This window comes from Propithecus coquereli, unplaced genomic scaffold (genome assembly GCF_000956105.1).
Source record: "Propithecus coquereli isolate 6110/MARCELLA unplaced genomic scaffold, Pcoq_1.0 Scaffold50, whole genome shotgun sequence".
NCBI lineage: Eukaryota > Metazoa > Chordata > Mammalia > Primates > Indriidae > Propithecus > Propithecus coquereli.
In genome coordinates this window covers 6136142-6149017 of record NW_012150841.1, presented here as the reverse complement: position 1 = coordinate 6149017, position 12876 = coordinate 6136142, and the positions used below count along the sequence as shown (strand labels likewise).

General features: G+C 41.4%; 1 protein-coding gene across 1 annotated transcript in view; it reads left to right on the top strand.

Annotated features, from left to right (window-relative positions):
- The first annotated feature begins 520 nt into the window (after positions 1-520).
- PCYT1B (phosphate cytidylyltransferase 1, choline, beta) overlaps positions 521-12876 on the top strand; it is a 75698-nt gene continuing 63342 nt past the window's right edge. Inside the window, exon 1 of the mRNA XM_012656348.1 lies at positions 521-851. Within this exon, the coding sequence (XP_012511802.1) occupies positions 735-851 (117 nt within the window). The 5' untranslated portion in view covers positions 521-734. The remainder of the gene's footprint in view (positions 852-12876) is intronic.

Below are 12876 nucleotides of genomic sequence, written 5' to 3'. Positions count from 1 at the left end.
GGCTCCAGGGCTCCACCAGGCCTCAGGGGATCTGCCAGTGTTCATGTTGCACGCAGTTCAGGGGTTGCACACTCAGGTGCCCACAATGAACGTCCGGACAGGCCAGCTGGCAATTGACACAGTGAGTGATTTTAGGCTCAAAAGTGGCTCTGTCTTCAAGGTGACTCCTATTTGGCAAATATTCTGACTACAGCACATCATACACTCATGCCAGGGACATGGCCCTTTTTTAGTGGAGATCTGCTATGTTCTTTCTCAAGGCATCTGGGCCTCTCAGGAAGCGGTTTTATCTTATCTGGGTAGTGCAGCCTGGGTCCCTAAGCCCAGAAAGGACTGAGACCTTTGCAACTGAATTAAACAGAAGAAACAAAAGCAGCAAGTTCAGCCCCGTGGGTACGGCCGGCCAGCCAATGGGGCCCAGCCGCTCCCCGGCGGAGTGGTACTATGATGACAGTAGCCAACCAGCGCGCTCCATGCAAATGAGGATACTGTATCCCGCACCAGCCGCTCCAGTGTCGTCTGGTTGTTATAGTGATAAACTGAGGCCTTGCCTCTTGGCTTCTCCGAGAAGAAAGGGGCGGGAGATAACCTCTTTACTTCCCCTAGGGAAGACAGAAAGAAGGGAAGAAGGAGGGGGATGGGTAGGGAAGAGAAAAATACGTGACAAAGAAAACATTCTCTGCCTGGGAGGAGACTGACAGAGGGTGTAGAGCTGAAGGGAGCATTCACTGGCCATGCCAGTACTTACCACTGATGCTGAGTCAGAAACAGGTATCCCAAAATCCCTTTCCAATGAGCCTCCCTCAGAAACCATGGAGGAAATAGAGCACACATGCCCACAGCCTCGACTGGTAAGTAAAGACAAAGGACGCAAATGTATACGTGGCTATGGCATAAAAGAGTTCCTTAAGCGCCCGCAGCCAGCGAGGGAAACGATGCTTAGAGGATTTTCATGTAAATGAGAATGGAGCTGCCGCCTAATCTTTCTCAGCTGTTTATACTTAGCTTCTATACCGGGCGCTGCTCTCAGCTTACAAAGCATTATTGTATTGGCTGGGTAGGAAAAGGGCTGCTTGGGATATGCTGGGTTTTGAGCTTTGGGAAGAGGGGATGGCCTTTTTCCTTTAAGGTGTATTCTGGTCTGAAGGTAAAAATCCTACAGTGCGATTTTAAAATGGTATTCTCTTTACAAAGCTTGGGACGAGTCCCTTCTTAAGTTCTAAATTGTAGCTAAGGAATGATTCGTTCCTCAACTGATTTTTGTGCCTAATACCAATTTGGGAAAAATGAAAACGACATGGAAGCAAAACTTTCCCATTCGTTTGAAAATTTCAAAATAAATAAATAGGAGTCCCTCGATGATGTATTTAGAAATAATGTACATTTAAAATGAATTGTGAAACATTTCCAGAGTGTGCTGTCAGGGTTTCTCTCCAGGTGGTGGAAACCTGGGGAAGCTACATTTATTTGAAAAGGGACTGCATGCCTTTAATAACGGAAGTGTGGAAACGGGGCACTCAGCTTCCTCCCATCTCAGTAACTGGTATCCCAAATTTAATCAGTCTCTCTGCCACCGGTTATGACCCCTTAGGTAAATGTGAACCTTCCTTCCCAACCACCTCAGCATGTGTCTGTCCTCAAGGAATCAAAAACACCAAATGGGTGATGGGTATTTTGTGGGCTGAAGTCGTGTGGAACTTGGGGAGACTTCTCTTTGAATCCCCAAATCAAGAAAAAAAAAACCACACTAGTTAAAGCTATTCTTTAGCGATTTCCCCCAAGTTAAAAAGGTGCAATATTTTGATTGGCTGTGGAGTTTGACCCCGGGAAGAGTTTTTTTTTTTTTTTTTAAGATTTTGTAATGTAGCATTTTCTGTGACCCCCCCAAAATGAGGGCTCACAGATTTGAAGGCTGACCCATCATGGAACTATTATTTCTTAATAAGGGTTAATAAGGGTTCAAAGCGGGCTTAGAACAACTTCCTAAAAAGCAGGAAAACTGAGGAAGTTATATGAGAGCCCTGTGGGCTTTTCTTCATGTGTTTCTATTTTTTTAAAATATATTTTCTTAGGGCAGTTTAATACTAATTGCTCTCTAGCACTTTAGCCACCTACTGAATGACATATACAATATAATGTCTATGTTCTTATGGGATACAAACTATTCCAATAATTTGTTACTAAGGGATTTCTTTGAGCCACTAAACAACTCATAGTTTAGCGTTGAAAGAAAATGACGGCTAAAAGTGTGTTACAAGAACACTGTGTGTGCGTCTGTGTGTGTGTGTGTGTGTGTTTAGAGACAGGGTCTCACTATCTTGCCCAGGCTGGCCTCGAATTCCTGGATTCAAGTATTCCTCCCACCTCAGCCTCCCAAGTAGCTGGGACTAGAGGTGCACACCACCACACTGGGCCAGAATGTATTTTTAAAAGTAAACTCAGTGTTCAAATTTGCATCACACACCTTCCTAATAGAGGCAAAGAACAGAGGAGAGAAAGGTGGCATCCAGCTCCAGTTTGTGTATCATTTCGTTCTCTTGCGTCTTCTTCTTTTCCTTCCCTTTTCACCTTTTAGCTATTCTGCTCCTTGGTTACTTCTGCCTCAGAGAGGTGGGTAGAGAAAATTAAGGGAAGGAAGAAAGTTTAAGTTGCTTTCCACTTTCACTTGTGACAGTTCATTCCGGGTGGTAACTCACAAGAACCATGCAAAGCTGTCAATGTTACAACTTCACTTCCCATCCATTTTAGGAATGGGAAGTGAGGTTCCCAAACAAGGAAGCTGAGGTTCAGAGAGGGTAAGCAACTTCCCCAAAGATCACATTGCTTTGAAGGAGCAGAAGTGGGATTTGAACCCAGAGCTCTACATCTGAAAAGTGGAAGATCTTTTCTCTATAACACACTCATAAGTGAGATACATTCCCTTCCCATCTTTTTGGCAGTTCTGTTTTAAAGTGTGTGCGTGTGCGTGTGTGTATCATACATGTGTGCAGGTGTGATAGGGATGCACAAAAGTTGAACTGTTGAAGCAATTTGCTTCGATCTACTTTTGATAAAAATTTTCCATGTTGTTCATCATTATTGTGGGCTACTGAAAATTGGCTCTGTTTAAACAGGGGCTTGCAACCAATTTATAAGCCACTACTAAAGTTTTTGAAGTGCTTTTCTTCTTATTAGCAAACTTTGATCACTGTAGGGTTGGTTATATTCTAAATTTAGATTTACACTTCATAGGCCAACTTTCCTTTGCTAATGATTTTACTTAATAACTAAGGTACATGTTAATTACTTAATGACAAAGTTTGTTGATGAGAGTGAGCAGCAAGTCAAAACATAAAATTAACATTTCTTTTTGTGGTTTTTAGTAGTTTTCGTTAATCTTGTAGCTTTGCTAATATCTTTGTATTTCAAATTATATAAAAATCTGTGTTTCTTCCAGCACCCAAGCGTATTGCCCCAAAACACACGTGGGTCACTGACACCACAGCTATCAGTCGGGCGTGACTACTGAGTTGTTTAACTAACTTTGGAAAATGAACGAAAGATTTGCCAGGGGCCTGCTTAGGAATGAAACTCCACACTTAGATTCCCCTTCAGAGGGCAGGCTCCTTCTCCCAGTTGTTGAAATGAAGAGGGAAGCTGGCATACCTGAATAAACAGGACTTTAAAGTCATCTATATTTTAGATGCCTGTCAATAGCAAATTGATAATGATATTGAGGATATGATTGAATCATGTTTCAAGGGCAAATTTTTCTGAAAAGAATACATGTTGTTTTTCCACCTGCCTTGTTCTTCATTGGAGGAAAATATAAGAAAGGAGAGGAGTAAATAGAATGAAATAATACTTGCAAAAATTAGAAAAGAAATAACAAAATATTACCTAGGTTTTATGATAGAGCCTGCATTTCAGGAATGTAATCTTATTACCTTTACCATGTTACCACGGTACTCTGGCTTGAGATGTTTCTGAAAACTCTTCTTTTTATTGTTACAATGTTTATTCTTGATCCTTGGCTTGTTTTCCATTTTTACCATTTTCCTGCTTAAACACGATGTAAGGTGACTTATGAACTTGACTGTCAAGAAGCTCAGTGGCCTTGTGTGATATGATGTAACAGCCCTCCTTGGAAACCTAACTCCTAAGGAATGAGGACTCCTGTGCGCAAGGACTGTATCCTCATATCTCCCTAGCTCCCAGGTTATGCCTAGACAAAGCCTTGGGGCCCAGCAGGTGCTTCATAAACCCTTTCTAACAAGGCCCAGTCACCTTGAAAGCTGCCTGCTTAAGGATTTGGTTAATGACCTTGGTCAAGTTCTTCTAGGGGTACACTCTGCTGTCAGAAGTAATTTGTAATTCTAGCCTGCAATAGTCACTTCCATGAAGATGTATGTATCATGGATCAACTGAGAAGGCCTTGGAAATTAAAAAGGGTTGGTTCAATATGCCACATTAGCAGGAGTCCATTTCAGGTTTTACTTCAAAGTGGAGCAGTGCCAACAGACTGCTGTCTTGCAGAAGGTGCATTATGTCAGTTGGGAGGTAGGACACTTGCCCACTAGTGCTCAAAAAGATGCTCAGATTTCCAGAAACATCAATGGCTTCTTTTACTAGTATCACCATCTAGTTAGCCACCCAGAGCAGCATGCATTTTAAAAGCAAGATACTCTTAATGTGCTGTATTGGTGAAAATAAATGAACATGAGCTTCCTTGGACATTTACTGTGGTCAACTGGAATTCTGCCCAAGGTTATTATTAGACATCTTCCTACTGGTTTCCATCCAAGTGCAACATCCATTTCTTGCAGATTGATAATAGTCAGGTGTATTGAGCAAAGAGTCAATGAATTAGTTTCTTCCATTCTTTTAAGTTTGTTCTCTCACTACCCCTCCAACTTCCCATTTGCTTAATGCTAAACTCCTTATGGAGGAAATAAACCTAAATCAAATATAAGATAGCTAGTTTCTTTGTTTTATTTTGGTGTTTGAGCACATAGAAATCAAAGGAGTGCAAATGTCCTCCATCAGGCAGTGAGGGGGATTTATTACATATTCAGTGATGCATGGCTTTAGAAGGTAAGTGAGAGGAACCTCAGTCCCCTACCAACCCCTACCATCCCCTACCCACAGGACCCACAGTCAGCCAGGTGGTTAACAACTTCCAGACACAGCAATGTACCAGGTTCTGTGGAGAGAAGTAAAAGAAATGAATCCATAGCCCCTGCCCTTAAAGATCATTTCCATTTAACATAGGCAGTAGTTTAGTATGTGGAAGCATGCCAGGACGCTGAAATCCCTTAAGAGAGGTTTTTGGAAGTTTGACTTTTAACATATTAGACTTTCTTATAAGCTATATTTTATCCATTGAGGAAAAGTGCTTCCCAGTGGGGAGGACTATGTTAATCTGATCCCCAAGTTAAGACAAGTCCCTGCATTTGAAGAGAAGATTCCGCTTTTTGACCTGAAAACATATTTTGGGACATGGAAAGGACCAGTCTATTTTTGAGGGCATCTTAAGCCCCCATGTGGGTGGCACATTCTGGCCATTTAGAGCAGTGCTATCGAATAGAAATACAACTTGAGCCATATATATAATTTAAAATTTTTCTAGTAGCCACAGTTTAAATAGTTAAAAAAAAAGCCAGGTGAAATTAATTTTAATAATATATTTTAACACAATATATCCAAAATACTATCATGTCAACATGTAATAAATACAAAAATTATTAATGAGATATTTTACATTCTTTTCTTCATACTAAGTTTGAAATCCAATGTATATATTACATTTGCAACACATCTCGATTCAGACTAGCTAATTTCAAGTGCTCAGTGGCCACATGTAGCTTTAGAGGGAGCTCAGATACCTGCCTAGCCCTGTGCAGGATGAACTCTGAGGACCCACGATGATACTTTTCATGTTGCACAGTACACACATATATATGTAGTCTTAACTGAAACCAAGCATCACTTTTCCTTACTTCATGTTTTGCACTCATATTTTCTATGCTATCCTATTTTGTTTCAGTTAGGAGGCTGTTGCAGTCATGTAGATGAGAGTTAATAAGTTAGGAGCTATGGAGGGGCAGTGGGGAAGGAGAGAACTGGATGGATATGCAAGAAATTAAAGAGGTAAATACCCCAGGATTTGATAACTGAGTCTGAGAGGAGGGCAGGGTCAAGGAAAGATCAAGGAAGACTCGTTTTCTGGATCCAGCCAGTGGGTGCCATCACTGAGATGGAGGCACCAGGGCAGAAGAGTTCGTGAGAGTTATGTTGGAGATACCACGGGGACTTCCTCTCGGAGGTGTCTAGTTAATGTTTGGTTTGGGAACTCAGGAGAGAGTTCCAAGCTTGAGATGTAGATCTGGGAGACATCAGCACGGAGGAGATAGAAGTGAAATTGAGGCAGTGAAATTGATGAGAGTGAAACTGAGTCAGTTTCTGGACTGAGAAGGAGGTGGATCGAAATGGTTAGCTAGGAAGAGTGCCTCAGGATAATCCTACTACAGGGCTAAACCTAGAAAGTAACTGACCCTGAGCCTTCCTATCAGGTTCTTAGAGGGGGTAAAATAGAAGAGCTGTAATTAAAGCTATTAGAATCCTCCTTATATCTGCCTGTCTCTACATGAAATCTGGTTAAGTTAATCTATTTTATCCCAGAATCTTTCCAGGATGGAACCCCAAGGAAGACTATTTAAAGAGGCAATAGAGGTAGGATCATGAAAAGAAGACAGAAAGGTATTTCTCAAATAGCTAGGAGATCAGGGGACCAAGGACAGAGTAAATTTCATGGGAGGAATGTCCAATAGAACTAAATTCAACAGAGAGATAAATGAGATGAAAAGGAAAAGTCTCTTTTGGGTTTAGAAAGAAGAAGTCAGAGGTGATATTTCAGTGAAGTGGTAGGAGCAGAGGCCAGATGGCAACAGGTTGAGGAGCCTCTAGGAGGTAGGGAAGTGGAAGCTTGACTGAGAGGGGAAGCAGATAGAATGTATCATACCCAGAGGTGGATAAATCAGGTCTTAGGGTCAACAGAGGCTAGATTTTTCCCTTCCTTCCTTCTTTCCCTCCATCTTTCTTTCCCTCCATCTTTCTTTCCTTCTATTCTTTCTTCCTTTCATCCGTCCAAGATGTCAAAGCTTTTGGTTGGCTCATTTTTTTAAGATGGTAACAACTTGTACTTAAGTATAAATGGGAAAGAGCCACTGGGACAGAGAGAGGGAGAGAGTGGAGATGATGGGGGCAACTGATGAAGGGAATGTCCCTCAGGCTGGAGGGGTTGGACTCCAGTGCACAAGTGGAAGGATTGGCTTCAGGGAGGAAAAGAGATCTCTCCCACTGTGGTGGTGAGGAAGCTGGCAAGGATGGTTTGGGTAAGAATAACTTCTAAGAGGAAGGGTGCTGAAAGTTGAAGCCTTCTCTATCTGATAGCCTCTGCTTGATCTGTCAAGGTGGAGGAAAAGTCATGGTGGCTTAGTTCTGGCAGGTGCAGAAGTGTAATTCTGGGATAGCCTGGGAAGTTGGATATTTCCTCTCCAGAGGCCCCCAGGCTAGGAATAGGGAGAGGTGGAAAGGCTGGGTTGGTTCCTGATGAGATGTAGTGATGATAGCAAATGGATCTGCTCCTTTGTGGCCTCTGGGGCTTCACACCAACCCCCATCAAGGCAAATCCAGATCTGGCCGGGGGGAGGTGGTCCACAGCGAAAGGGCGGGAGGCTGGCGAGACAAATATGTTAAAGCTTGGTCTCTACTCACTGGAGCCCATAGTCTCATTCCAGTCTTAGTTTTGCCATTGAATTATTGTGTGGACTTAAGCAAATCACTTTTTTCTCTGGGCTCCAATTCTATCATTCATGATGAGTTGGATAGATGATCTCTAGTACTTTGACTGTGATTCTAGCTTTTATCACCATGGAACATGGTCTACTGCAGTATGCTCTGTTTGACCTGATGCTCCTATCAAAAGTCGGGGCTATCCCACTCCTCACTTCCTTTTAGTTTTATCCATTTGGGGTAAAGAAAAAAATAGGTTGAATGGTCTTAAGGTAAGACACACTGGCTAAATATGAATAGCAAATGTTCACAAAGCATTTTGGAATTTTACACTGATCTTGTACAAACCACTTCTGCAGTCTTCTGCTTTATTCTTCAGATGCTTCCTCAGAAAAGTTGAATGTATTCTGAATCATATTTGGAATATTCTATTCATTGTTTAAAGAAACCTATATTAAATCTCTTCTTAATGTGAACAATAGCCTCCTAATTTATCTACTTCATAATATGGAAGTTTGCAACATTGGGCTTCTTTGAGGCATGGCAGTATGGCATTGAACTATAGGGTCCTTTCTTAACTGAGTCTGTCCATTTAAGCTTAGCATGTGGGGTTAAAGTCTAGCTATGGGTCAGGCCATAGTCCTAAAATTCTTGTGTCTTTAGCTGGTACCCACACGAGGCTTCTTAATGATCGTAGGGAAATAAATGCAGAAAAAGAGTTATTTTGTCAGATCACTGGAGGCAGGATGAAAAAGAGAAAGCAAGGAAGGTAGGAACAAACTAAGTCATTGCAAGCTAGGCCTATTTTCTTCCAATAATCTCCCAGGTAACAGCCTCTACCTTGCTAGGATCTGATTACCCGTTGCTGGCCTCAGACCATAGCATTATTGTTTTAACATTCCTACCTTCCTCTTTATCCCAGCATGAATCGGGTTGTATGGGAGGCTGGGAAGCTGACCTTGCTTGGGGATAAAGAGACAGTTTAGCACTCAACGATCTTGAAGGCAGACTTGAAAATACAGTGATTAGAAAATAAAGCAGTGAAACCCTGGTAGTGTGTGCCTGTGTAATAATGTGCAGGGCCACACGGGGCTAGCCTATTGAGCAGGATTCATTTTCATATAATCTCCTACCTCCTGCTAAAGTCTTTGACTTGGCGTTTTTGTTTTCCACTTGGTAATTCATGCACGCTGAACCTGACATCAGTGTAAAAGGACGCTGGAGGTTATTTAAACTGTCATTTAAGAAAAATAACAACAACAATAATAGGTGAATAGAAACATCGTTAATGATGTGTGTAGCCTATTGCCAACCAAATAATGTTGAAAGCCCATTCCTGGTACATGCAGGCTTCTGTGCTTCATCTCTAGTGTGCCTAATATTGACTGTAGGCTCAGTCACGTAATAATAAATTCTATTGTACCTCCAAATTGCTTAGTTATAAGGTAATTGTTCTATACTGGGTTCGAGGCTAGAGGTCTCACTCCGTTTTCTCTGTGGGCAAGTCAGAAATGGAACAACCATTCACAGTGCACACTGTGTTGGGCACTGTGTTGAATGCTCTGTATGTGTTATCTCATTTAACAAAGCTACAGACCCATGAAATAAGAATCACTATTCCCCATGTTATAAGTAAGGAAATCAAGCATTAAGTAATTTTCCAAAGATCAAATACTAACTGATTAAGATGGGATTTAAAATTAGGTTTGTCTGACTGTTTCCACTACACACAGTTCTCAAACATCACTGAGCAAAGAATTGCCTGCTCAAGCTAGCTCCCAAGTGATTCAGAAGCAAGATGTGCTTGGATATACTTTGAGAGATGCCGTATTTAGCTCTTCTGGTCATATCTTCTGCTTTTAGGGCCAGGAGTAGAAACAAATAATATATCTAGACTTTTCGTAGTAAAATTAGAAATTCAAAGCAAATATTTTTGACCCAAGCAGTTGCACTCCTAGGAAATTTGTACATATGGCCACCAAAAAAACTAATGTTAGGATGTTCTTAGCAGTGTTATTCATAATAACTCCAAATGGCCAGCAGAAGCAGAATGGATAAATATAATACATTCACACAATGTAACGCTACACAGTAACAAGAATGAAGAATCAACAGCCACCTGCAAGAATATGGATGAATCTCAAAAACATAATATTGAATGAAGGAAGCCAGACACAAAATAATATGCACTTCACAATTCAATTTCTATAAAGTACAAAATAGGCAAAGTTCATCTATGATGTTAGAAGTCAGCATAATGGAAGGAGCATGGCGTGGATGCTGGCAGTGGTCAGTTACTTGATGCGGATGCTATATGTCCCCAGCTTGTGAAAGTCTATTGAGCCACACACTTAGGATATGTGTACTTTTCTGTATATGCATCATTCTTTAGTACTAAGTTTAAAGATATTCTGACCACAGTAATGAAGAAAGAATGCACTCTACAATATACTTCCCATTTCCAGATAATTCTGGTGATCTAATAGATAACACTGTAAGGAATAGCGTCAGAGCCTACCTAAAATTATAGCTCTTGGCTGCTCAGTCCTTCCAGGGCTAGCCCCAAAGAGAGCCTAGGTGAACCCTTGAACTAAACTTGCCTTATTTCTAGGACTAGTCCATGTCTAGTCTTATAATCTGTGAATTAAAATCTATTGTCTTGGGCCGGGCGCGGTGGCTCACGCCTGTAATCCTAGCACTCTGGGAGGCCGAGGCGGGAGGATTACTTGAGCTCAGGAGCTTGAGACCAGCCTGAGCAAGAGTGAGACCCCGTCTCTACTAAAAATAGAAAAATTAGCTGGGCATCGTGGTGGGCACCTGTAGTCCCAGCTACTCGGGAGGCTGAGGCAGGAGGATCGCTTGAGCCCAGGAGCTTGAGGTTGCTGTGAGCTAGGCTGACGCCACAGCACTCTACTCAGGTCACCGGAGTGAGACTCTGTCTCAAAAAAAAAAAAAATCTATTGTCTCCAATTTATATACTTTGTCCAGCAATGGTCTGGCCTCACGATCAGTTTCTGGACTCGGAAGGAAATGGTTGGCGTTGGTTAGTTAGCAAGTATACCTCAGAATAATCATGCTACAGGGGCAGTTCTAGAAAATAGGTGATCAAGAGCCATCCTATAAGGGTTTTGAATGGGGAAAAAAATAGAAGAGCTATAATTAAAGAAAGCTATTAGAATTCTCCCTATATCTGCCTATCTGGGTTGGGCAATCCAGGCCATCCGACTTATACTCTTCCTTTAGGACACTTCATGTACATGAACTCTGGTTAAATTAATCTACTTTACCTCACAGTCTTACAGGATGGGATCCTGAGGAATAACATTTAGGGAGCCAACAGAGGAAGAATCACGAAAATAAGGTACTTCTCAAATAGCTGGGAGATCAGGGGTCCAAGGACAAAGCAATCCTCTCATTGGTAGTTACACAGTTTTCCTGTAAAACATTGTCCTTGTTAAAGAAGCCATCTACTTTGTAGAAAATATCTTCTTTGGAATATCTTTCCTTTAGTGGCTCAGAAAAAAAGGGATTTTATTATTGAAATAGAATATAGCAAATACCTCAAGCAGAGGCACGTTAGAAATATCTGTACTTCCATCCAATGTCTGTATAGCAAAAACCTCCCACACTGCATAACTTGTTCTAATGCTTGTTTCTTCCAATCTTCGGCAATGTTTTCTATATGTCTTCTAAATATATTTGCTGACAAAGGAATGCATTTTAGTTTGACATCATTTTTTTTTCCTACACATTAGAGCAGCTAGCTTCACTGTGGCATGAAGAACAGATGTTTTCGCAATGGTATGGGACTTTTGTTTTTTCTCTATTCAATTACGGAAACTCAGAAAAGGCTCCTAAATATTTATCATTACGTGTAACAGTATTTTGCGAAGTACTGGATTGAATATCACATGACTTGAAACATCAAAACATTAAAACTGGAAAAAAATCATAGAGGTTTGTTTTCACGCTTTGGATGTTTCATTTTAAAGTATCGTGATAATTATAGTAACTTGATGCCATCATTAGCTAATATCTCAAGGTACAATATATGCTCAAGGTGGGGTTTAATGGTAGCAGATATTTCTAAGTCTTCAGTGTGGTAAGTTTTGGTTTAGCTGTCTTCTTGTGAGATCAGATTAGGTCATCATTGTTCATACCTGTTGATGTTGCTGATACAGAACTCATTCAGGGAGTAGAAGGGTCAGTTCTGCCATTTTCTCGTTGTTCATTTTTGTTCCTACAGCATATTTCTGGTCACAAAAACATCACCAAACCTCTTTATTTTATTGAGACATTATATTTGTGCATATTTATGGGGTACATGTGATATTTTGTTATATGCATAGCATGGGCAATAAACAAGTCAAGGTATTTAGGGTGTCCATCACCTCGGGTATTTATCATTTCTGTGTTTGGGGAAGATTTGAAGTCCTCTCTTCTAGCTATTTTGAAACATACAATACTTTGTTGCTAACTACGGTCACCGTACTCTGCTATCAAACTTCTATCCAATTGTATGCTTGTACCCATTAACCAACCTTTCTTTATTGTCCCCCCCACACACCCTTCCCAGCCTCTGGTAACTGTCATTTCACTCTCTACTTCTATGTGATCAGCTTTTTTAGCTCCCACATATGAGTGAGAACATGTGATATTTGTCTTTCTGTGTCTGGCTTAAGTGGCTCTGAAAAGAGCCTTTGGTTTTTGAAAGTAGAAGAAGCTATTCACTTGGGGCTGGTGTAGTTGGTGATGGCCTTGGTGCCCTCAGATACAGCACGCTTGGCCAGCTCCCCAGGCAGCAGCCGGCCCATGGCGGTCTGGATCTCCCTGGAGATGATGGTCAAGCGCTTGTTGTAATGCACCAGGCACAATGCCTTGCTCACAGCGCGCTTGAAGATGGCATTGATGAATGAATTCACAATGCTCATGGCCTCAGACAAGATGCCAGTATTGGGATGGACCTGCTTCAGTATCTTGTAAATTATACATGGAGTAGCTTTCCTTGTGGTTACACTTGTGCTTCTTGCCATCCTTCTTCTGTGCCTTCTTGGAACCCTTCTTTGGAGCAGGAGCAGACTTGGCAAGTTCAGGCATGTCTCC